General features: G+C 46.8%; 1 protein-coding gene across 1 annotated transcript in view; it reads right to left on the bottom strand.

The window, feature by feature from the left end:
• smpd3 (sphingomyelin phosphodiesterase 3) overlaps positions 1 to 23,492 on the bottom strand; it is a gene marked incomplete at its 3' end in the record, with an annotated part of 61,801 nt that overhangs the window by 4,916 nt on the left and 33,393 nt on the right. The window contains exons 2-4 of the mRNA XM_080474743.1: positions 8,938 to 9,589; positions 6,068 to 6,310; positions 1,671 to 2,583 (exon numbers count right to left, since the gene is read on the bottom strand). Coding sequence (XP_080330869.1) covers positions 1,671 to 2,583; positions 6,068 to 6,310; positions 8,938 to 9,239 — 1,458 coding nt within the window. The 5' untranslated portion in view covers positions 9,240 to 9,589. The remainder of the gene's footprint in view (positions 1 to 1,670; positions 2,584 to 6,067; positions 6,311 to 8,937; positions 9,590 to 23,492) is intronic.

Below are 23,492 nucleotides of genomic sequence, written 5' to 3'. Positions count from 1 at the left end.
GGAAAGTATCGGTATCGGCCGATACTCAATTCTGAAAAATCGGATCGGTATCGGGGCCAAAAAGTGTGATCGGGATGTCCCTAATTATTACTATTATTAATAATAATATACGGGCCAAATGAATGAGTTATCAAACTGCAAACACACGCTAACGCTGAAAGCTTTCAGTGCAGGACAGAAAAAGACGTAGCATTTTTCAATTCTAAACTTCAGTCGTGTTATCGGGTTGTACCTATAACTGTGTGTAAAGTCTGGAGCTGATTCACTGCTAACAGGAAGTGACAGGGGAGATCATACCCATCCTATATCAGTTTCTTCTCATTTGCTTCCTCTAAAATCTAGAATATCTCCATTATCTCTTAAAGAACTGTGAGTTCCATATTACCCAGAAGAACCCTTAGTCACCAGAGTGCTGCTTACTGGAGGCTCTGGTTTTGACCAATGGGCCTGACGTTTGACACCACTGGACAATAATCTGACTACTTTAAAGTAATCTGTACTCTGTGTTATCTAATTTCTTTCTTCAATTTGCCCTGGAGGGATTTTGTGCTATTTTGTAATTATTCTCTCCATATTCTCTGAGAATGTTTTGTTGCGCTCGATAAATAAACAGAAACTGGTATGTGAATCAGAATTTAGACGTTAAACTCTGCTTCTTTCTGGTTAATTTCCCAGACGACTGAGATCTGTAATTAGAGCATACCGGGGGTCATTTTACCTCAGAGTCTCTAAGGATCTCCTCCATACTGTCATTCACGCATGTACAATAAGTTAATTCAGTATAACTAGATTCATTATGCAGAATCAATTACCATCTAACAGAAAGTCACCAAGATGACAACAATACCTTTGGGCTAAAGCAGCGACAAGTAGGGAAACGTTGACAGTCTTCCTGTAATGACTCTGATCTTAAATTAAACATCTGGAGGAAAAAGAGTGGAGAGGCAGAAAGTTGCGCCAGAGCCGACAAAGGGTAGCCCATTCTAAAATTAGACCCCATTACTAGCCTTGGCATTTCTTAAACTTGTCTCCATGCCGACCTTTCAGTGAAAATGACCTCTAATTTGTGAAACTGTAATGAAAAAATGAAAAAGAGACGAGGATATGAAGCAGTAATTTACAAATGTTGATCCCCTTCATTGCACCTTGTTGTTTTCATTGGAGGATGTGGACGCTCTGTAAATTCTCTCTAAGAATGAGATTAAATCTTTCAGGTTAAAACTGAAGGTGTCTCCTGATTCCTCGGACAGATTTGATCACTCTTGTTAGTTTATCAGCCCTTATAATGTGCAGCAGTCTCACAAACTTTAGGACAAAAGCACATTTGACCACACGATGTCGCTCTCCAATGAACCAGGAGAAAACAACTCAAATAATGTCATCCTGAACGACACCAACGGCCTTCATGAACTAAATCAAATCAGGAAATCCAGAATCAACCCATTGTTATAGTACCGAGATGTGCAAACATTTTCTCTGATTAGTCTTCTGGCTTGTGTTTGAACTCCGAAGTATGACACAGCCAAGTTCCAGTTTCACATGTGAGACGTGTTCAGTTATAGTTTTCAAATTTGCTGCAGTCTAATTCAAATGGAGCCAGTTAGGACATCTTTCTTCCACTTCCTGTGTTTAACACAGAAAGATCAAAGAAGTAAAGCAAAAGCTCTCACCTTGGCAAACAGTGCTCCCTTGGCTGCCAGTGCGTCCTCCCCTCTCCCGTTGGGGTAACACTCGTACCGTGCATCCAGGATGGGGTAGCGACTGGCCAGAATCAGTCCACTGTTCAGAAACTTGAACCTGGAACAGCAGCCCTTCCAGCCGTAGCGCCCAACGTCACTCAGGACGTAGGGGAAGTAGTGGTGCAGCTGGCCCCGCAGTCGTGTGGTCGCCCCGTGGTCGAAAACCTCCTGCAGAGCCAGGAAATCCAAGTTGGCGGGGAAAAAGGCAGAAATCTCGTGGTCGAACGTCTCGTCTCCGTGGCGGCGCTTTCGAGCGGCGCGCTTGAAGATGGACGTGCGAGGGACGTGCGACAGGGTGTTGTTGGAAGATATCCCCACGCCACCGTCACTCCCATGGTAACGGGTGAGGGACTCCCGGGAGGCGGTCATGCTGCCCGTGTCTGCACCCATCTGCTCGCCCTCCTCCTCCGGCTCTGGCTCTGGAGCGCTGATGCTGATCTGAACCCCTGACGTGTGAAGTGGGCAGTCAGTGGGGGGCTTCGGCTGCATCCCGTCACCGTGCATGGGGCAGTCCGGAGTAGCCGGAGGGTGCACAGGGCAGTCTGGACCCTCCCCTGAGGCGTGAACTGGGCAGTCCGAGCTATTGTTCGTCCCCGCTGAGTAGGCGGGACAGTCCGCCGCTGTGGCGTCTGCTTTATTGTGGTGAACGGGGCATTCAGCAGAACTCTGGACTCCTGTAGAGGGGTGGACGGGGCAGTCGGTGGCGCATGAGGGGTGAATCGGGCACTCGGTGAGAGGTTCAGTTTCAGGGTCTGCTGGGCCGTTGGTGTAGGTTTGGTCTGGACGCTGGTCCAGAGATGAGGTGCGACGGAAACCCGTGGCAAGACTGCTGAAGGACGCCGCGCTGATAACCAGAACAGAAAGAAACAAAGGTAAAAATATGGAAGTTCATAACAGGAACACAACAAGTAGATCTCCAGGAAATTATGTTGGCATGGTACACTTCTGCCAACTACATTTCAGAATGACATCATCCCTGCTCGACCAGAAGAGCCGTCGTCATGCAAAGGCCACACAACCACAACATCAACAAGCCACAACACCGATTCAAAAGCCATAACACAAGTACAGCTACTACACACTCACAGAAGCCATGACATGAATGAAAAAGCCTGAACACCACAAAGCTGCCACTTTAATATACATGAACACAGAAGCCACAACACTAATGCAAAAAAAGAAAAGAGAAAGAAAAACAGCAAAAACAACACAACATAATGGCAAAAGCTATAATACCAACGCAAATAATATACTGCTGGTACTACGGCCCCGTTCATATGACACTTTCAGAACACTTTCATTGTGTTTTAGGCCTCTGTTATATGACAATGGTGCTCGGAACCGCTGAAAATAGAACTTTATGGAACACTCCGTCTCCATGGAAAATGAGGAAAACACTGCTCTTCCATTGCAGCTGAGATGTGTCGACTCCTGTGGTTCCTTAATGAAGCAGTTAACAACATTTTTATTCAGGCAGGCCTTTGACTTGTAGCTGCTCAATTTAAATATTTTGTTTAACTATATAGGTTTTTTCTTGCTTCTATACCTTTAAAGATCTTATCTCTGTTTTATTTAGTTTAATTGTAATTTTTTCTTCTGTTTTTAGTGCTGTTAAGCACCTTGTGACACACGTCTGTGAAAGGTACTATATAAATAAAGTTACATTCGATTCTATTCGATTCTATTCAATTCTATGCTGTTCACTTGAACTTGGCAGCGCTTCCCTAATATGGTGAACATTTACTCCACCGTCATCTAGGTCACATTTATTTTGAACAGACACTAAGTTTGCCAAAATGAAGAAGAAAGACAGATTTAAGGATTTTTGTTGCTTACTGCATGCATACAAAAGCAAGGCAAGGCAAGGCAAGGCAAATTTATTTAGATAGCACCATTCAAACACAAAGCAATTCACAGTGCTTTACAAAGAAATTAAAGAAATACAGATTAAAGAAATACATTAAAGCTTTAGAATAAATGAAAGAAATTAATTTAAAACAAATAATGAAGAAAAGTATGATAAGTAAGGTAAGAAATGTATTAAAATAAGTTTACTAAGTAAGTAAAATCTATTGTTTGTTCTACATCCTGTGCATCTAGGAATGTTTTAAGTCCTGATTTAAAAGAAGTGAGTGTGTCAGCAGTCTTCAGGTGTTCAGGAAGTTTGTTCCACAGGTGAGGAGGTAGGAACTAAAAGCTGCTTCACCTTGTTTCTTCTGACTGTAGGAACAGTGAGTCAACCTCTTCCTGACGACCTCAGAGGTCTGGAGCTTTGATCTTCTACAAGTCAATCGGAGATGATTTAGGCCGAGACCGTTCAAAGCTTTCTAGAGCAGAAGAACCATTCTGAAGTCCTTTGATACACAGGCAGCCACAGTGTGGTGGGGGAATGTGCTCCCCCTCAGTGTGATGGTGTAATGAGCTCCACCCTCAGTGTGATGGTGTAATGAGCCCCACCCTCAGTGTGATGGTGTAACGTGTAAACACTCCGTTCCAGTGAAAATGAAAGCAGAAGAAGTTTCTCAGAATCTTGTTGCTCAGAAATCCTTAGATTCTTCAACATTGTTCAGACGGTAGGAAGCTCATGTGGTTCTTGTCTTAATGTGGCTGTAGAATTTCAGGGTGGAGTCCAGAACTCCACCCTGATTTCTGCCTGATTTGATGTCCTGAGTGACCTGGAGTCAAGATGAGCACTGACCTTTAACCTTTCTTCTTTGGGGACAAAAACAATGAGCTGAGTTTTCTCTGGGTTGAGTTGTAAATAGTGCTGACTCATCACTCCTTCATTTCCTCCGCCGGTATCAGGGGGCGTGGTCATTCACTGACACTGAGATATAGAGCTGAGTGTGGTCTGGTCCTCCTGAGAAGAGATGTTGTAATGTTCCATGATCTGAGCCAGTGGGAGCACGGAGATGTTCACTAAAGGGCCCCAGGATGGAGCCCTGAGGAACCCCACAAGTGATTTGCTCACGTTCACAATCAGCTGCTGACACAGAATGGCGGCCATCTTGCCAGGAGGATTTAAAGCCAGAAGGTCCAACCATTGTTCCAGTGGGTCCAGCAGGACGTTGTGTCCAACTGTGTCCAAAGCAGCACTAAGACCCAGTCAGAGTCAAAGTGAGACAGTGGACGTGTCCCTGCTCATGGAGACGTCCTCCAGCACTTTAATCCCAGTGTCTCAGTGCTCTGACCCCAATCCAGACTGGAAAACATTCCGCTCCTTGTTTTGAGCCAGAAAAGCAGGAAGTTGTGTAAAAAGCTCCTTTTCAATAATCTGACTTCAGAAAGCTTTGATCTGGGCCTGGAGTTACTGATTCCTCAAGTATCCAGATTACAATTTTTTAAAAGAGCTTTTAGAAGAGTTTTAGGAAAAACAGCGTCTGAAGAGAGCTGTGTACTCTGTGTACTCTGTGTAGTACCTCTGGAGCTGGACAGTGTAAAATGTGTAAAAACTTTGTGTGCAGAGGGTGGAGAGGGTGGAGAGGGTGGAGGCTGCATGTTGTGGGTTTGAGCTGGAGAACAATGTGGGTTAGTGCTGCTCAGTCTAACAGGAGAACATCTGCCAGATTAGACAGAACATCCTTGTGTGGAGGCTCAGAGGTTCCAGCTCAACAGAGCAGCAGGGGGCTCTCTCATACACATGTGGTTGGGGAAGGCAGTCGGTTTCATTACTGTAAAAGAGCACCCCCTGGTGGCCAAACATGAAAACGACGACGTTTTCAGCATTTCTTCTGTTTGCTTGTAAACTAACCTCATTTTCAAAACATTGCCGTCAAAACGCAAAACTTTTCTGAAACAAAAACACAAACATGATGCGTTTTAACTTGAAACCTTGTCAAGCCATCACCCCAATCGAATACGTATCAAACCAAACTAAAAGCCACGAGGCCAATGCAAAGTAACGATATACATAAATTAACATTGACTTGGGCTGAGTTGTGGGCTTTTGCATTTGCATAACAGCTTTTGCAGTCAAATGGTGTATTTTGCATTGTAGTGACTCTTCTTGGGCTGCTGTATGTTTCCACGTGTCCCGGTCCTCCATTTTACTGCTAACCCCAAGAGGTTTCACCAAACGATCGCCACCTTGCGTGTCTCAGTGACCTCTTGAGCTATGCTGGGGGGAGGTTTGTCTCCATGCCAGAGAGATCTAAGGGTAGAGGCCTGAAGAAGCACTGGCTCTCCGGGTTGGAGGTTGGACATTGGAGCCACTAGAGGGCACCTTCAGGTTTCACTACTTGCCTCCATCATTATTGATTAACCATTACAAAAAACCCCTACTTAGTTGAAGTTTCTTGGGGTTTTGATCTGCAGTGACCCCTCCTCACCTGATGGACGTGTTGGTGGGTGAGTCGATGTAGATTTTGATCTGAGGTCTACTGGCGCCGTTGCGGATCCTCTTCCCCACCTCGCGGGCCCTCCTGTGGGTGTCTGAGAGGTTGTTGAACCGGGCCAGTGAGTCGGGCAGCAGGCAAACGTTAGCACTGCAGAAACAGAAGCTTCTGCCCTGTGGTCTCCATTCCCTGATCCCGGCGCCCCCCTGGCCCTGCTCGGCCTGGTGTTTGTCGGGTCTGCATGAAGGAAGAATAGGCATCGAATTTAACAAAGGGCACTGAAGACAAATCTTCGACTCTGAATCCTCTATTTAAATCAACCGGTGAATGAATATGTCTGTGTGAAATATTTCGACTCAGATAGCATTACAATGATGATATAAAGGCAGAGCAAGGAGATAATGAAGTAGTTTTCAAGGTTTCTTATGCCTGTTTATACAGCGAGGTGCTCTAAATCCTCTTCAGATAATCCACTGTGTGGGCATAACCTCAGCTGTGAGTACCAGAATTCATTATGAGCTAACTCTTCAAAGATGGATAAATGTCAGCCAGATACCCTGCAATAAAGAGAAATATTTTAAGAAAACACAATGAAAAAACCTGTTTCGTTTGAAAACATCCTGAGTGTTATAGTCTGAAGGTCCCTCTTATATGTTCACAATTCATAATGTCCACATGGCTGTAGTACTGCGTTAGCAACCCAAAACCTAATGACTGATTCACTCATTAATGTCAGCTGAATTTACATTGGTTAGATGGAGGAAGGTGCTCTATAATCTGGATGTTAGAGGAGGAAGGTGCTCTATAATCTGATGTTATAGGAGGAAGATGCTCTATAATCTGGATGTTAGAGGAGGAAGGTGCTCTATAATCTGATGTTATAGGAGGAAGATGCTCTATAATCTGGATGTTAGAGGAGGAAGGTGCTCTATAATCTGGATGTTAGAGGAGGAAGGTGCTCTATAATCTGATGTTATAGGAGGAAGATGCTCTATAATCTGATGTTATAGGAGGAAGATGCTCTATAATCTGGATGTTAGAGGAGGAAGGTGCTCTATAATCTGATGTTATAGGAGGAAGATGCTCTATAATCTGATGTTAGAGGAGGAAGGTGCTCTATAATCTGGATGTTAGAGGAGGAAGGTGCTCTATAATCTGATGTTATAGGGGGAAGATGCTCTATAATCTGATGTTAGAGGAGGAAGGTGCTCTATAATCTGATGTTAGAGGAGGAAGGTGCTCTATAATCTGGATGTTAGAGGAGGAAGGTGCTCTATAATCTGATGTTATAGGAGGAAGATGCTCTATAATCTGATGTTAGAGGAGGAAGGTGCTCTATAATCTGATGTTAGAGGAGGAAGGTGCTCTATAATCTGGATGTTAGAGGAGGAAGGTGCTCTATAATCTGATGTTAGAGGAGGAAGGTGCTCTATAATCTGATGTTAGAGGAGGAAGGTGCTCTATAATCTGGATGTTAGAGGAGGAAGGTGCTCTATAATCTGATGTTAGAGGAGGAAGATGCTTTCTAATGACAATGAGAAGAAGCAGAAACCAAACAGCTGAGATTACCTACCAACATGCAGACAGCTCCTAGAAAAGGGGGCTGACTGTGGACACAGGCTAATGCTAATACTAATGCTACTTACAGTGGGACATCCTTCATGATAATCCAATATTAAGAAAGCTGTCTTTCTGCAGTACAAATTAGTTAAGAGAAAAAACAATCGATTTACTCTGCACAAGAACGATATTAATGCTAACGCTAACGGCACTGTTGGCCCAAATGCTATGGATATGTGTGGATGTTATGTGTTAATGCTATCTGAATGCTTCTATGAGGCTGCAAATCTTCAGATCAGTGAGAATCAGATGAGCAGAGGACTCAGAGAAAGTCCTCCCCACTTGACTGTGAAAGAGTGTCCATTCAGACACCCCGGGGAGGAGCGTCACCACGAACAGGAACTGAACGCTGCACTACTGAGTCTGTGGTGATGGGGCGCCGCCACCACTGGAGGCGCCACTGAGCAGCGGCAGCTGGAGGCCAGACCAGCCAGCAAACTGTTTACAGAAGATAATGAGTCCATTTTTCCCTTATGAAGTTTCCCAGCCCGGCGAACAATCGGCTCTGAAGATACGAGGAAAAATACGACATGAAGCTGACTATGCAACCGCTGAGCGCAATTTCTCCTCCAGACTGAGTCTGAAACTCATTTTCAGCCGCGATCAGGTGAAGGTTGACAGAATTCTCAGTAGAAAGCTAGAAAGCTAGCATTAGCCTCAAAGCCATGCTGCCAGCGTGAGTTTGTAAAAACACACAAAATATAAGTTATGTAGGCTTTTTTGGGGACATTTTAATGTACTTTGTACCGGGTTTCTTTAAAATTGGCTTGATGTTGAGACTGTTTCAGTAGTAATTGGTTTGTGTTGTAAAAATATAGACATTTTCATCACTTAAACTTCGTGCCACAACAAAGACAAACTGAAAAGTTGAAAGTTAAAGGATATTGTGGCATTAATTTACTCAAACTAAACTCAAATGTTCGGTTGGACATTTTATTTGTTGTTGTTTTCTCATGCTGTTGTGCACCGATTATTGGTACGAAGGGGCAGATTATATAAGATTATTCTTCCTTCTGCTCCTTTTCATTCAGAAGTTGGTAAACTTTTGTGTTAATATTAAATAGATTTTTATTTTCTTCCTTTTAATGAATGGAATAAATAAAAGTACAAAAGAAATGTGTGTGACACCCCAGGCATAAATACAAATGGTTGCAAAAAAAAGACGAGATGATAAAAAGTTGATGAAAGTGGAAGATGTTGGGTTAGTGATGGGGGAGCGCCTGGCCTCCTGCCAGCGGACTCACCTGCGGTACGTGTACAGGTAGGGCTGGCGGACCGCCTGCAGCGGGGCCCAGAGGACGAAGCCTAGCAGGGCGAAGGGCAGCGAGGCGAGGAGGAGGAGCAGGTAGAGCGGCGCAGAGATCAGGAAACACAGCGTGAGGATGGAGCAGGGGTCCTGGGAGCGCTGGCGCTTCTCCAGCGAGGTGGCCACGCAGGACGCCAGCAGCCGGTCCAGCAGCCAGTAGCAGGGGAACACCAGGCTCCACGACAAGCCGTCCAGGAAGTGCAGGCAGGCACTGGAGTAAGGAGTGATGTGCAGGACCATCGCTCTCTCTGGATCCACACCCACACACACTCTTCACCTCCTCCACTGGTACACAAAACAACACTAAAAAAAGAAAGCAGGCTGAAACGTGGACCCTCCCCCCTCCTTGGAGAAAGGTTCACTACATGGTTTGGATGTTATTTTTTGTTTTTTTTTACAGGCACAGGCAGAGTGTTTCCCAGCCTTGAGACCCCTCCCTCAGCAGCTACACCCCCCCACTGCAGGGGAGAGAGTCTGGAGGCGGGGGGTGGCCATGCTGCAAGCTTCTCCCTTGATGATGGATATGTGATTGCGAGGACTCAAACGACCTCCATAGGGGGGCATCCATTAAAGATGGACTTCCTCAGGACCTGGAGAAGGAGCAGATCGATTGGGGGTGGGGGGTGGGGGGGTGGAGAGAGGGGGGGGACATCAGTAATGGGCTCAGCCTGTTGTAAGCTGAGAACGACACTCATACGTTTCCTGATATTTGACAGTACATTAAATTTACATTTTACAAATGTGAGAGGGTTTCTACCGTGCATTGGGAAATGGCTGTGTTGTATGTGGTGCTAAATAAATGAAGTGGAATCGAATTGAAATCCGGAGGCCAATAATCTCCTGTTTCCATGACAACGCTACAAGTCAAAACGCATCCTTCTTTGTGTTTTTGTTGAAGAAACGTGTTGTGTTTACTGCCGTTGTGACTATTCTCCCCTAATTTCTTGTCTACCGAGCATGTGCAGAGGAACTATTTACTAAAGCCGAAGTGTGCATGACCAGAAGCAACATTTCAAAAAAGTAAAGAGAAAGCTACATTTTCCCTGTTTCCACAGAGTGTTTTCCAAAAGCTGAGTTTTTATTGGCTCAGAGCACCTTCGGACGCCCAAAACACAATGACAGTTTTACATTTTCACTTGAAGTAAATCCTCACACAATAAGGACAACACAGTTCACATCTCAACAGGGAGAATTCCCCAGAAAACCATCTGAAGAATCAAACATGCTACTATTTTAATGGAAAATAAATAAGCAATTTGTTTTAAATAGAAGAAGGGCAGGAAATCTTTCCATAAAAAACTGAAAACGCATTATTTCCTCTTTCCTGCTCACGGATCTTCACCAGAAACAAGAGTCCCTAAATGCTGTTTAACCAACTTCAATACCAACAGCAGAGAGACGAGGAGAATCAATTCCTCTCACATGAATTAATGATGAGCAGATTAATTCACTCGTGTCAACAGCCCACAGTTCAGCAGGACACAGAGGGAGAGCTGACCTCAGTGTAACCTCACACACACACACACACACACACACACACACACACACACACACACACACACACACACACACACACACACACACACACACACACACACACACACACACACACACACACACACACACACACACACACACACACACAGAAACATCATACCAAAAAGAATATTATGTGGTATAATGTGCGTTCATGTAATTAGGAATTTAAAAAGTTCTGAAAATACCTTCAGTAAAATAAATTACAGCTTTCTCTCCAAGATTGTAAATGATAGAATCCATACTCTGGGTTTCTTCAGTGTGTGCAAATCAAATTTCGGCAGTCTGAGACCCAGCAGACCCTCGGACCCTCCCTGTGACATGAGTCACATTTTAAGTCATCTCTTTAGCTTCTGAAAAATACAATAAAACTTATTTCACAAATTGAGAGAAGACACAACAGTTTCTCCCTTAAATACGCTTCTTAAATACGCATGTTTAACCCACTTATGGACGAGACTCTGGTATGTGTTTAGCCATCAGCGAAGAGTGAAGAGCGAACCGAGAGTGAGTTAATGAAAGGAAGCAAATGGGAGGCTTACCTCCGCACACCAACTCTAATCCAGACAAATTCACTGGCTGCTCTGACTCAATGCCGCCTGGCATTTAAGCTGCAATTTGCTGCATTTCCTCATTAAAAAGAGCTATTTATGGCCTACTGATTAAAATTTGTGCCAGGAAAATAAATGCATGATAATGCAACAAAGATCAGTGTAAAGTCATAGGAGGCACATCTCATCCCGGATTCTCCCGCTTTGGATGGTCTCACCCTCACATGCCGTGAGGAAACCCTGTATTTGATGAACTAGTATTCAAACCAGGGTCCCACACACTTAGTCCAGACGTATCCTGATGAACCAACCAACCAACCAACCAACCAACCAACCAACCAACCAACCACCTTGTACTTCTTCCGGCTCTCAACGAAGGCGGTCGCTTTCTCTTCTTTCCTCTCATCTTCGCTGCTCGCTGCTCCTGTCTTGTCTGTCCCGTGTCAGAATCTAACTAGAGCCTCTCTTTACATCCGAACCGATCCGAAACCGTGGAATTGATCAGCTGGTCTCTCAATGCAATCGACTAAATTTTCACGACAAGACGATCGAACAAGGGACAGCCCACATGTCCTGATGGGACGTTTGCTGCTGGATACATGTTGGACTCCTGGGACAGCTGGAGGTCCGTGTGTCTGTCCATTCTTTCCATGGAAGACATGGAAGAAGTCTACATATTTGGATTGATGATAACAGGTCTGTTACTAATTGGAGCTGCTGGGTTCCTGATCTATAGAGGAGAAGACGCTGGCAGCTGCATTGAGACGGCTGCCAATCGTCCCTGAGGGACAGCAGGACTTTGAACGCTCACACTCATGTGATAAACCAACTCAAGAGTACGCAAGACGCCACTTTTGAACGTTTCTGTGGAATGGAAACCAACTTGGAGAATTGCAGAGCTCTGCTGGAACGCTAAAATGGCCACTGAATTGGAGCAGCATGAAGACCAGAGATTCTTTTTCTATTTCTCCTGGAGGTGGATGTTATAACGGAGGCTCTGTCCTTCCCTGATGTCTCACTCCCTCCCCACTGGGAACTTGTCTCTGACCAGGACTATCAAGGCCGTCTCACAACACCAGATGCCGGACTGACTCTGCAGAGAGAAGTAACAGTAACTTTCACCGCCTCTGTTGCCCCCCCCCTCTATATCCATTGTTTCTCTTTGATCCATTTAAGATTAATGGAAAAAAAAGCATAAAAAAAATAATCATTTCACATTCACCATTCACACACCAGTGGTAACGTCCGCCATGATCGTCGCATTGCTCGCTTTGGCATTTTAGTTTCAGGAAAGTTTCGCTTTGCACAGCAATGTTTTGAAAACAATATCTGTTCACATGGAAACAGCAGAGCATCGTTTTCTGTGTTTTCACTTGAAAACCTGACAGATTTTGTTGATTACTATGAAAAAGCAGCACATAACTGATGTGGGACCGTAGAATCGCATCGGTCAGTCACCTGATCAGTCGGCTTTCTCTGAAGATCTGTTCCTCGCTCCTGACTAATCTCTGCACTTACTCTCGTTAAAGCTCATGCTGCTCTGGATCTGCTCGTCTGGACACAAACCAGCCTCAGTCTGACGTCAAGGGTCCAGCCGGTAAAACCGACTCTCCTCTCGCTGCCTTGACCTCCGCCATCAAACTGCCGCCGCAGTCCGCTCTGCCCACTCAGCTCCGTCTTGCTCCGTCCTGCTCCACTCCACACTCGGCTCTGGTGCCGCTCCGATCCAGTCCGTGTGTTGCCTCTCTCCCAACCTACTCCTCAGTATGTAACAGTACGGTCCCGCCAAGATGAGCTCAGCGGCTCACCAGCCAGGATCAGATGTGAGCCAGTCAGTCCAGCAGGTCTTCTCCAGCCAAGATACCAGGCTGGGTCAGCACGACGCCCTACTCCAGAACCTTGTAGCCAACAATCGGGCCCTGTTGGACAAGGTAACACAGCTGATGTCCCAGGTGGCCCGCCTGTCCGCCCAATTGAACCAGACCGCCCAGGTTCCTGCCCCCCCTGCCTCTGTCCCAAACCATGGCCCACCTCCAGCAGGCCATTTCAGAGAACCCTCTGCTCCCTCTCCAGAGAGGTATGCAGGGGATTTAGGATCATGCCAGGCCTTCCTGACCCAGGTGGGCCTGGTGTTTGAACTGCAGCCCCAGTCTTACTCCTCTGACCGAGCCCGGATTGCTTTCCTTATTGGCCTCCTGTCCAGAGCCGCCAGGGCATGGGGAACGGCGTTACGGGAGAGACAAGCTCCTGAGTGTCACACGCACCAGAGGTTCACAGATGAGATGAGGAAGATGTTCGACCACCCAGTATGGGGAAGGGAGGCCAGCGACCGACTCGCCCTCCTTCGCCAGGGGAGCCGCAGTGTGGCAGAGTTCACCATTGAGTTCCGGACCTTGGCAGCTGGGAGCGGATGGAATGACTGTTCTCTCCAGTCCACGTTCTAGCATGGGCTGCAAGGTCATCTCCAGGATGAAATTGCCACCCGAGACCGAACTGAGAACCTCGACCAGCTCGTAGACCTCAGCATCCAGATCGACAACCGTCTCCGTGAGCGCCGACGGGAGCGAACTCTTCGGGGGGCTCCCTCTGCTTTCCCCAGACGATCTCGGAGGGATTCCTCAGTTCCTGCCTCTGAGCCTGAAGCCATGCAGATTGGACACGCCCAGCTCACCCCGCAGGAGAGACAACTTCGCTGTGCCAACAAACGCGTGCCTCTACTGTGGAGAACCTGGGCACTACATTGCTCACTGCCCCGCGCTCTTGGGAAAAGGATGGGCTCTCCAAGAGCAAGGGTGAGCTGAACCCTTTCTGATGCCCCCAAGCGACTCCAATTATCTGGAACTCTCTGTTTTGAGACCCAGACTCTGCCGGTTTCTGCATTGGTAGACTCTGGAGCCGAGAAGAACTTCATGGATTTCCAGTTGGCCCAACAACTGAATATCCCGTCGGTTCCGTTGGCATCCCAGTTAGAAGCCCAGTCTCTCAATGGTCTCCATCTGGCTCGTGTCAGCCATAAGACTGTCCCGGTCACTCTGGTCTTCCCAGGAAACCACCAGGAGAGCCTCTCCTTCCACCTCATTAAACACTCGCGCCCCCCACCTGTTCTGGGATACCCTTGGTTACGCCATCACAACCCTCGGAGAGACTGGGTGAGGGAGGAGGTTAGTTTCTGGAGCTCCTACTGCCTGAATCACTGCCTAAATTCAGCTCTGACTCCAGCTGCTCCCCCCAGGACTGCACCTCCCGAAATCACGGACCTCTCCTTGGTTCCAAAGGCTTATCATGACCTGGCTCCGGTGTTCAACAAGGACAAGGCTCTCTTGTTGCCTCTGCATCGCCCTTATGACTGCCCAATTAACCTCTTACCTGGAGCCACAGTCCCTCACAGTTGTCTGTATAACCTGTCGCGACCCGAACGCCCTCCCATGGAAACCTACTTTTGGGAGTCTCTGGCTGTGGGCATCATTCGACCATCATCGTCTCCAGTCGGAGCTGGGTTCTTCTTTGTGAGCATGAAGGACGGCTCACTACGACCGTGCATTGACTTCCGGGGACTCAACGACATCACAGTCAAGAGCCGGTATCCGTTACCCCTGCTCAGCTCAGCCTTCACTCCTCTCCACGGCGCCGCTATTTTCACCAAACTGGACCTTCAGAACGCCTACCACCTGGTACGCATTGGGTTAGGGTTAGGGTTAGGGTTAGACTTAATCGTACACCGGGAGGCGGGAGGTGTGTCTCCCTCTCCTCTGGGCGTGCCAGGCAGTTGTGTCCAGAGAGGGGAGAGCAGGCGGGGTAATTACCTGGATTGGGCGCAGCTGCGGTTACCAGGTGAAGGTGGTTTCAGGATGAGAAGCTGGGATCCACATTCCAACTGACGCGGGACCATAGAATCGCATCTTAGTCACTTGATCAGTCGGCTTTCTCTAAAGATCTTCTTCCTCACTCCTGACTAATCTCTGCACTTACTCTTGTTAAAGCTCATGCTGCTCTGGATCTGCTCGTCCGGACACAAACCAGCCTCAGTCTGATGTCAAGGGTCCAGCCGGTAAAACCCACTCTCCTCTCGCTACCTCGACCTCCGCCATTAAACTGCCGCCGCAATACGCTCTGCCCACTCCGTCCTTCTCCGCTCCGTCCCACTCTGCTCCATACTCGGCTCTGGTGCCGCTCCGATCCAGTCCGTGTGTTACCTCCCTCCCAACCTAGTCCTTTGGTGGGTCACCGAGAGAGAGAACCCCAGCCTTGTCATTACTTCAGTTTGAAATAAAAAACCTTTTTTGATGTTCAATCTGTTCCTGGCTGCTCTCTGCACTTGAGCCTCCGTACACCCCCCGTAACATGGGAACTACAAATGAATTGCCCCTTGTGGGATAAATAAAGGAGTCTGAATCTCAATCTCAATCTCAATCTCAATCTCAATCTCAATCTCAATCTCAATCTTAATCTCAATCTCAATCTCAATCTCAATCTCAATAGTGTTTACTGCTTTCACAGGTTTTTTATGTTTTTATATGGACCTAAGAGTCTGCAATAAAGATTTGATTTATATTGTTCTGCTGTTATTATTTCTTGTGGTAAAATATCTGGTGTGCACTATGGACTTGATGTTGATTTTGAGCATGTCTGAAATAAAATTAAAAATTAAAAAGAAAACTTTGTACTGCTTGTTAGCTGCTTGTAGTTTGAAAATATCTGGTAAATCTTTCGATATGGTGAGTTGTTACATAAGCCTTATTTTACATTGGATATAAGTTCTGTGTGTTTTAATGGAACACTTCATGGTTTCACTCTTCATTTATCACTTTTCATAAGGATCTTTGATGTATCCTGTTGAAGCCCCCCTCCCAGGGGAGACCTGCCCCCCACAGGTGAACACCAGTTGCTTCATTTCGGCCCCAAACAGGAAATGATGGAGCTGATCAATTAAAACCTCTCAGTTGCTTGACCACTTGACCTGTGACCCCCCATCTGCAGGCTGCAGCCCGTGATGGAGGAAAACATCGATATTAAATGAAAGTAGAGCGCCGGTGGTGAACAGAGTGGGACTTTAACATTCTGCAGAGAGAGCGAACCACCATCATTGGACAATGTTCCCGTGGTGAACGCTGCAAACCTAACTCTCATTAGACGACTTCAAGGATTTCTCTGCAGTCCAAAGCGACTCCACACAAATATTTGCGTGCGTGCGTGTGTGTGTGCGTGTTATTCTGTGTCCCCCCTATGAGCAGGCCACGTGTTTGGGGATAAATTATGCAGCGCTGTGCTCTCCCTGATAAGACCGAGTGTGACACTTTGTGCACGCTGGCCTATCAGCTGTGATTGATGGATGTTTTTCTGGAGGTTGGATTTGTTGACGTGTCTGCAGAACAGAGGAGGGGAAAAAAACCCTTCCTGAGATCTGAGGGGAGAAAACTGTCATTGTTGACAAGTCAGAGGGTCGTGGGATTAAACGGCCAACAAAGCCTGCGAAAGGTTGCCTTCCCTTTCAGTCGACGAGCATCGTCCTCCCAGCACCTGTCAGTCACGCCGCTGAATCTGAGGGAAAAGCTAAACGCTTGCCTGTTAAACTGTCTGAAAGTTATTTCAATTCACCAGACAACAGCATAGCAGAAAATACACGCTGAGGTTCAAAATACTCAAATTCCACTTTGGTAGTTAATGGATCTCAATTACATTTTATGTTGTGCTACACATAATTATGATGATTTATTCACTTCCAATGGCAGGAAACTTATGGAAAAGTAGTATGAGGGGTGTCAGAAGATATCAACATTTTCACAAAACCAGATCATTTTAAAAAAACTTGCTGGTGAAATACAGTGAAATGTGGAAAAAAAAAAGAAATTGTTGTTGTATTATGGGTGTTTTTACAGACTCACCCTGAAGGGTCTCAGTGTTGTGTTGCTACTGTTTTGTTAAAAAAATCTATGTTTTCTTGACCATTTTTACAATTTTCTTGCTGGTTTGGCTGGTTTGGCTGGATTGACGTCTCCCCTGCAGAGCTGGATACTGGAGGTTTTACCAGACACAGTACAGAGGGGAGGGAACAACAAGTCTGACACCATCTCACATCATAAAGTCTGCAGACGACACGACAGTGGGGGGTCTCATCCGAGGGGATGAGGAGGAAGACTCCAGAGAGGACGTGAAGGCCTTTGAGAGTGGTGTGACAGGAACTATCTGATCCTGAATGTCAAAAAAACCATCCATCCATCCATCCATCCATCCATCCATCCATCCATCCATCCATCCATCCATCCATCCATCCATCCATCCATCCATCCATCCATCCATCCATCCATCCATCCATTTTCTCCTGCTTATCCGTTCCCGGGTGGTGGGGGTGTCAGTCTGAGCACCGTCACCCAGATCACATTGCGCCCATTAAGAACCTTCCTGCAGGTGGAGAGCCCACAGGAAGGTGGAGAGCCCACAGGAAGGTGGAGAGAGCCCACAGGAAGGTGGAGAGCCCACAGGAAGGTGGAGAGAGCCCACAGGAAGGTGGAGAGCCCACAGGAAGGTGGAGAGCCCACAGGAAGGTGGAGAGAGCCCACAGGAAGGTGGAGAGCCCACAGGAAGGTGGAGAGCCCACAGGAAGGGAAAAAACCAATGAACTAGTGATCAACTTCAGGGAGAAAAAGCCAGTGCACACCTCAATTTACATCATGGACACGGCAGTGGAAATGATGCAGCACACTAGATTCCTGGAGGTGCATATGTCCTCACCTCCTCCATCAATCTCACCTGGTCTCTCCTCACCTCTTGTAACAACCTCACCTGGTCTCTCCTCTCCTCCTCTGTCAACTTCACCTGATCTCTCCTCAGCTCCTCCGTCAACCTCACCTGGTCTCTCCTCTCCTCCTCTGTCAACTTCACCTGATCTCTCCTCAGCTCCTCCGTCAACCTCACCTGGTCTCTCCTCACCTCCTCTGTCAACCTCACCTGATCTCTCCTCAGCTCCTTCGTCAACCTCACATGGTCTCTCCTCACCTCCTGCGTCAACCTCACCTGGTCTCTCCACACCTCCTCCGTCAACCTCACCTGGTCTCTCCTCTCCTCCTCTGTCAACTTCACCTGATCTCTCCTCAGCTCCTCCGTCAACCTCACCTGGTCTCTCCTCACCTCCTCTGTCAACCTCACCTGATCTCTCCTCAGCTCCTTCGTCAACCTCACATGGTCTCTCCTCACCTCCTCTGTCAACTTCACCTGATCTCTCCTCAGCTCCTCCGTCAACCTCACCTGGTCTCTCCTCACCTCCTCTGTCAACCTCACCTGATCTCTCCTCAGCTCCTTCGTCAACCTCACATGGTCTCTCCTCACCTCCTGCGTCAACCTCACCTGGTCTCTCCACACCTCCTCCGTCAACCTCGCATGGTCTCTCCTCAGCTCCTCCGTCAACCTCACCTGGTCTCTCCGACAACCTCACCTGGTCTCTCCACACCTCCTCCGACAACCTCACCTGGTCTCTCCTCAGCTCCTCCGACAACCTCACCTGGTCTCTCCACACCTCCTCCATCTCCAACAAGGTTCATCAGCGCCTGATCTTCCTGCGACGTCTGAACAGAGCTCATCTGAGAACATCAGCCCTCACCACTAGAGGAGCTAGAGAGTGAGCTACCAGCAGCTTCTCTCTGTGGAGGAGAACATCAGCCCTCACCACTAGAGGAGCTAGAGAGTGAGCTACCAGCAGCTTCTCTCTGTGGAGGAGAACATCAGCCCTCACCACTAGAGGAGCTAGAGAGTGAGCTACCAGCACCACCTCAGACCAAAAAGCACTGAAGAGAGTTGAGGGCTGCCGAGAAGATCATTGGAGTCTCATTTCCACCAATAGGGGACTTGACCCCTAACAGAATGAGAACAGTTTATTTCCCACCACCATCTGTCTTTCAAACAGAGGACTGTAAATACATATTTATTCTTCTGTTTTAACCTATTTCCACATATTTATTGTTGCACTGCATTTTAGGCACCTTATTTTGTCTCAGAGATTTTTTACGTTTTTTTGTCTCCACGACTTTTCGTATGTTTTATCGTTGACCCTGCATCGAAATTTCATTCTGCAGTGCATCTCTGACGTAATTGTTAGAATGAAAATAAAGTCCATCTTGATGTTTCGGGATGTCACTTCCTAATTCCTAACATTGCCAACATCGCAAACTTATTCTGGAATTCTCGAAACAGAAAGTCTTGGAAATCAGCTACTATCGGTGTATGTGATTTGTGATCTCGTCTCGTCCTTACAGTACGCACGCACGCACGCACGCACGCACGCACGCACGCACGCACGCACGCACGCACGCACGCACGCACGCACGCACGCACGCACGCACGCACGCACGCACACACACGTCATAGAGAGGATGAGGGGGACAAATCATCATGTTATTGTGAAAGTTGCTCTGCAGACTTGCAGCAGAAAATCCTCCCTTCAGGCAGAATCAATACGTCTGTCTGGATAAAGAAGAGGGCCCAACCAGACTGCTGCGTGTGTGTGCAGTGACAGTATGGAAAATCAATGTGGCTGTACACACACACACACACACACACACACACACACACACACACACACACACACACACACACACACACACACACACACACACACACACACACACACACACACACACGGTCAGCATGTGTGACTGATGTCATGGTAACGTATATGTAAAAATGAAATATACACAATCATCTTATTATGCAAAAGGTATCAAAATGTGACCAGCATGCAATACAAAAACAGATACACCGAGTTGTCAAACCACAAAAATGTAAGTGTGAACCTGATATGAGACTGAAGAAGGAACACAAAATGTACAAACACACACAGAGTGAAGAAGTACCATAGAAAAGTGATGACACACGTGCACAAATATATGCAAGTACAAACAAAACAAGCAGAAACACAGATAATATTCCAATCAGGAACACAAAAACGTGATGCACAAAATGGGCCACGACGAGAAAGAAAACTACAAAGACCCAAAGATCGATGTGGAAACACACAATGTGAGATTGAAAGGACTATGAAGGACCATGACGAGTCGCAGAGTGACAGTGTGATGAACATACATTTCATTACATAGAAGAAGCATCAAGCACGCACGCACGCACGCACGCACGCACGCACGCACGCACGCACGCACGCACGCACGCACGCACGCACGCACGCACGCACGCACGCACACGGCGTGCAAAGGACGGTGACGTCACTCTGGTCCCAGCTAGCTCCAGGGAGCTCTGTTGTCATGGCGACCCGGTCACATGTGCTTAGTAACTGTACCACTGTGGCCGCGTGTCACTGTACAGGACACACACACACACACACACACACACACACACACACACACACACACACACACACACACACACACACACACACACACACACACACACACACACACACACACACACACACACACACACACACAGACTACAATGCGTTGATTTATATTTAGTTCTGTAAGGAATTATTATCTCTCTAACCCTCACTGAAGCTCATCATCATCATCATCATGATCATCATCATCAACATCTTCATAGTCTTTAGACCTTAAAATGAGTTTCCTTCATAAGATACAATTATTTCCACATTGTCGAAACAGCAACACTTTTCATCGACCTCCTGGTCGTACCCTCATGTCTAAAACCTCTTCACCATTATTACACAACTGGAACATTGTGATTTTTATCATTTTAGACTGTAATGTTCCCCAAAATCAGGGGTGTCAAACATAAAGCCTGAGAGAGGCTCCAATCCGGCCGACCCAGCCACCAAGCAAATTGTAAAGATTTCAAAGAAATCATTGATATTTTCTTTAAACATATTTGTCAAGAGTAGTGACACAACACAACACTGAGACGAGCTGAGATATGAGTGATGCCGTTATGAAAGATTGCTCCCTTGTTGCGAGCAACCTTGTTGACGCGACAACATTTTCAAGTGAAAATGCCAAAATTACGCTGCATTGTAGGTGTCCACACAATGCTCCGAGTCACTGAAAATGCAAGTTTTTGAAACCTGCGCACCACGGATGCAGTAAACAGTTCTTCTGCACATGCTCAGCAGACCGACAATGAAAACAAGGTTTGCCTCCAGAGTGTCATGACTCCCAGACCATAGTCTCCTGAGACTTGGTAGTTTTATTTTGACAGTCACCGTAATAATCAAAATTTGTTTTCTGTCCATACGAATATCCATGTACTTCTATTGTTAAAAGACTTATATCCTCTATCGTTTCTCCTCCTCCTCCTCCTCCTCCTCCTGTTCTCCTCCTCCTCCTGTTCTCCTCCTCCTCCTCCTCCTGTCCTCCTCCTCCTCCTGGTCTGGTCGGTCCAGAAACCTTCAGTATTCTAAGTTTCTAGATCCTCCTTGATTTTCCTCATTTGAATATTGGATCATAGGAGCTACATTCAGAATCTGCTGTGTCTGTGTGAGCTGGACTGACTCCGCCTACACATGCCCATCTTGGGAAGAGGAGGAAGTACTTCCTCTCGTGGTGCCATGTGCCAGAGCAGAGCTGCCTAATTGTGGGAGGAGTCAAAGGGAGGGGCCTACCTTGATTGGGATTGGCTAAACCCCCGATGAAACTATGTAGTGGGGCTCCTCAATAGGGGGCCCGCGGGCCGGATGCAGCCCGCAGGAGCCACCGGCCTGACCGGCGCCGGCCCTGCAGCTGCACATCAACGTGAAATCAAGTGGGATTTGTGGGGGAAAATGCACTGCTCTAACTAGTTTGGACCTCATTCCACACCGTAGTCGGAGCCGGCGTCTGTGCGCGTCTGACGTAATTACGTCAATGCTGCTCTGCTCGGACCTCCAAGGATTTCAATTTAACGACCCGCGAAGTAAAGCCAAGATTAAACAAAGAAACAACCTGAGTTGCAGCGTGAAAAAGCTCAAAGTGGATCAGAAAGCTTCAGTTGAACTGTGACTGGACTGAACTGGTTAGTTTATATTACCGACCTATACTTGACCTGCAGCAGACCGGAGCTGTGTGACGTTGAGTATCGTGGTTTTCTTTCATTAATCTGTCGGTAATGTGGAGAATCTGGAGAATTTGTTCTATTTAGTTGTGGGTTCTGCTGTGAGAGACGTGTCCAGCTGGCAGGACGCACCGAGCACCAGAGGACATGAGAATCAGCGTCTCAGGTGTGTCTGGTGGAGGCAGGTGTTCACCCAGGGCGTTAAACAAGTCAGGTCAGCAACTGAGTTTAAAAACATGTGACTCCACCCCCCCCATGACGCCACCCCCATGACTCCACCCCCCATGACCCCACCCCCCATGACTCCACCCCCATGACTCCACCCCCTATGACTCCACCCCCCCCCCCCCCCATGACTCCACCCCCCATGACTCCACCCCCCCAGTTCTTCTCCCAGCAGCTACTGAACAGTGGACACACTCCAGAGCGCTCAGCATTCAGGGAACCTCCATGGAGTTGATCAGAGAGGAGGATGCTGCAGGGAGCGAATGCTGACACTCTGTAGAACACATCAACACATCACTACTAATCCACACGCTCAGTTACTAACTTCACCAGTACAGCTGGTTCTTCATCTTCCTGAAGATTCATTGGAACCAAAAAGATGTTCCAGGAACATGAGGAATGTCAGAACCATTCCAGAACCATCTTCACATGCATTAGGTCACATTAAGAACTCAGGAACTCCTGGTGCTGATGTGGAAACACCTTAAAGCAAGTTTTACTGTCTGATAGTACTGCGAGTAGAAGAGTGGAGGATTGAGTGGAGGAGTGTTCTTCACTTCTGATCTCTGACTTAAAGAAACAGAATGAGAAACAGACTTTCTGATTCTCATCTTGGCCTCAGGATTGAGACGACAGGACACATCAGAGGAATGTCCTCATCCCATCACTTTTCTCACTGATCGCTCAGTCAATTCATTTATTTTGTTTATTTGGCATCTAACTGGTGTATTAGAACAAAAATGACAACAATTGGAATAATAAGTTCATTTATATAGCAGTTTTATACTTCAAATAATTAAAAAGAATAAATGATGAAATGAGAACAGAAACCAAAGCAGGACTGAAACAACAATTAGGGAATTTAAGAAGTAACAAACTGTAAATCTCTCCTGGATTTCTGTTTCTGTGTGTAAATAATTAGATAGTTGGTTTTACACTTACTTTTTTCAAGAGTGCTTTTTTATGTGACCCTCAACACAAACTTTGAAAATCCCAGGCATAAATTATTACTACAACCACCTTGACTACTACTACTCATAATAATAATGATGATAACAACAATAATAGTAATAATGGTAACAGTAGCTAACATGTGTAAATAAAACAACTTTTACTGACATCGTGCAAAAAACCCGCAACGGTTCCGGCCCTTTGTTTGGCATGCTGGTCTGAGTTTGGCCCTCGGGGGTAAATA

The sequence above is a fragment of the Lipophrys pholis genome, assembly GCF_963383615.2.
Source record: "Lipophrys pholis genome assembly, chromosome: 11".
NCBI lineage: Eukaryota > Metazoa > Chordata > Actinopteri > Blenniiformes > Blenniidae > Lipophrys > Lipophrys pholis.
Note: the sequence above shows the minus strand (reverse complement) of the source record. Positions and strands in the feature narration are given on the sequence as shown.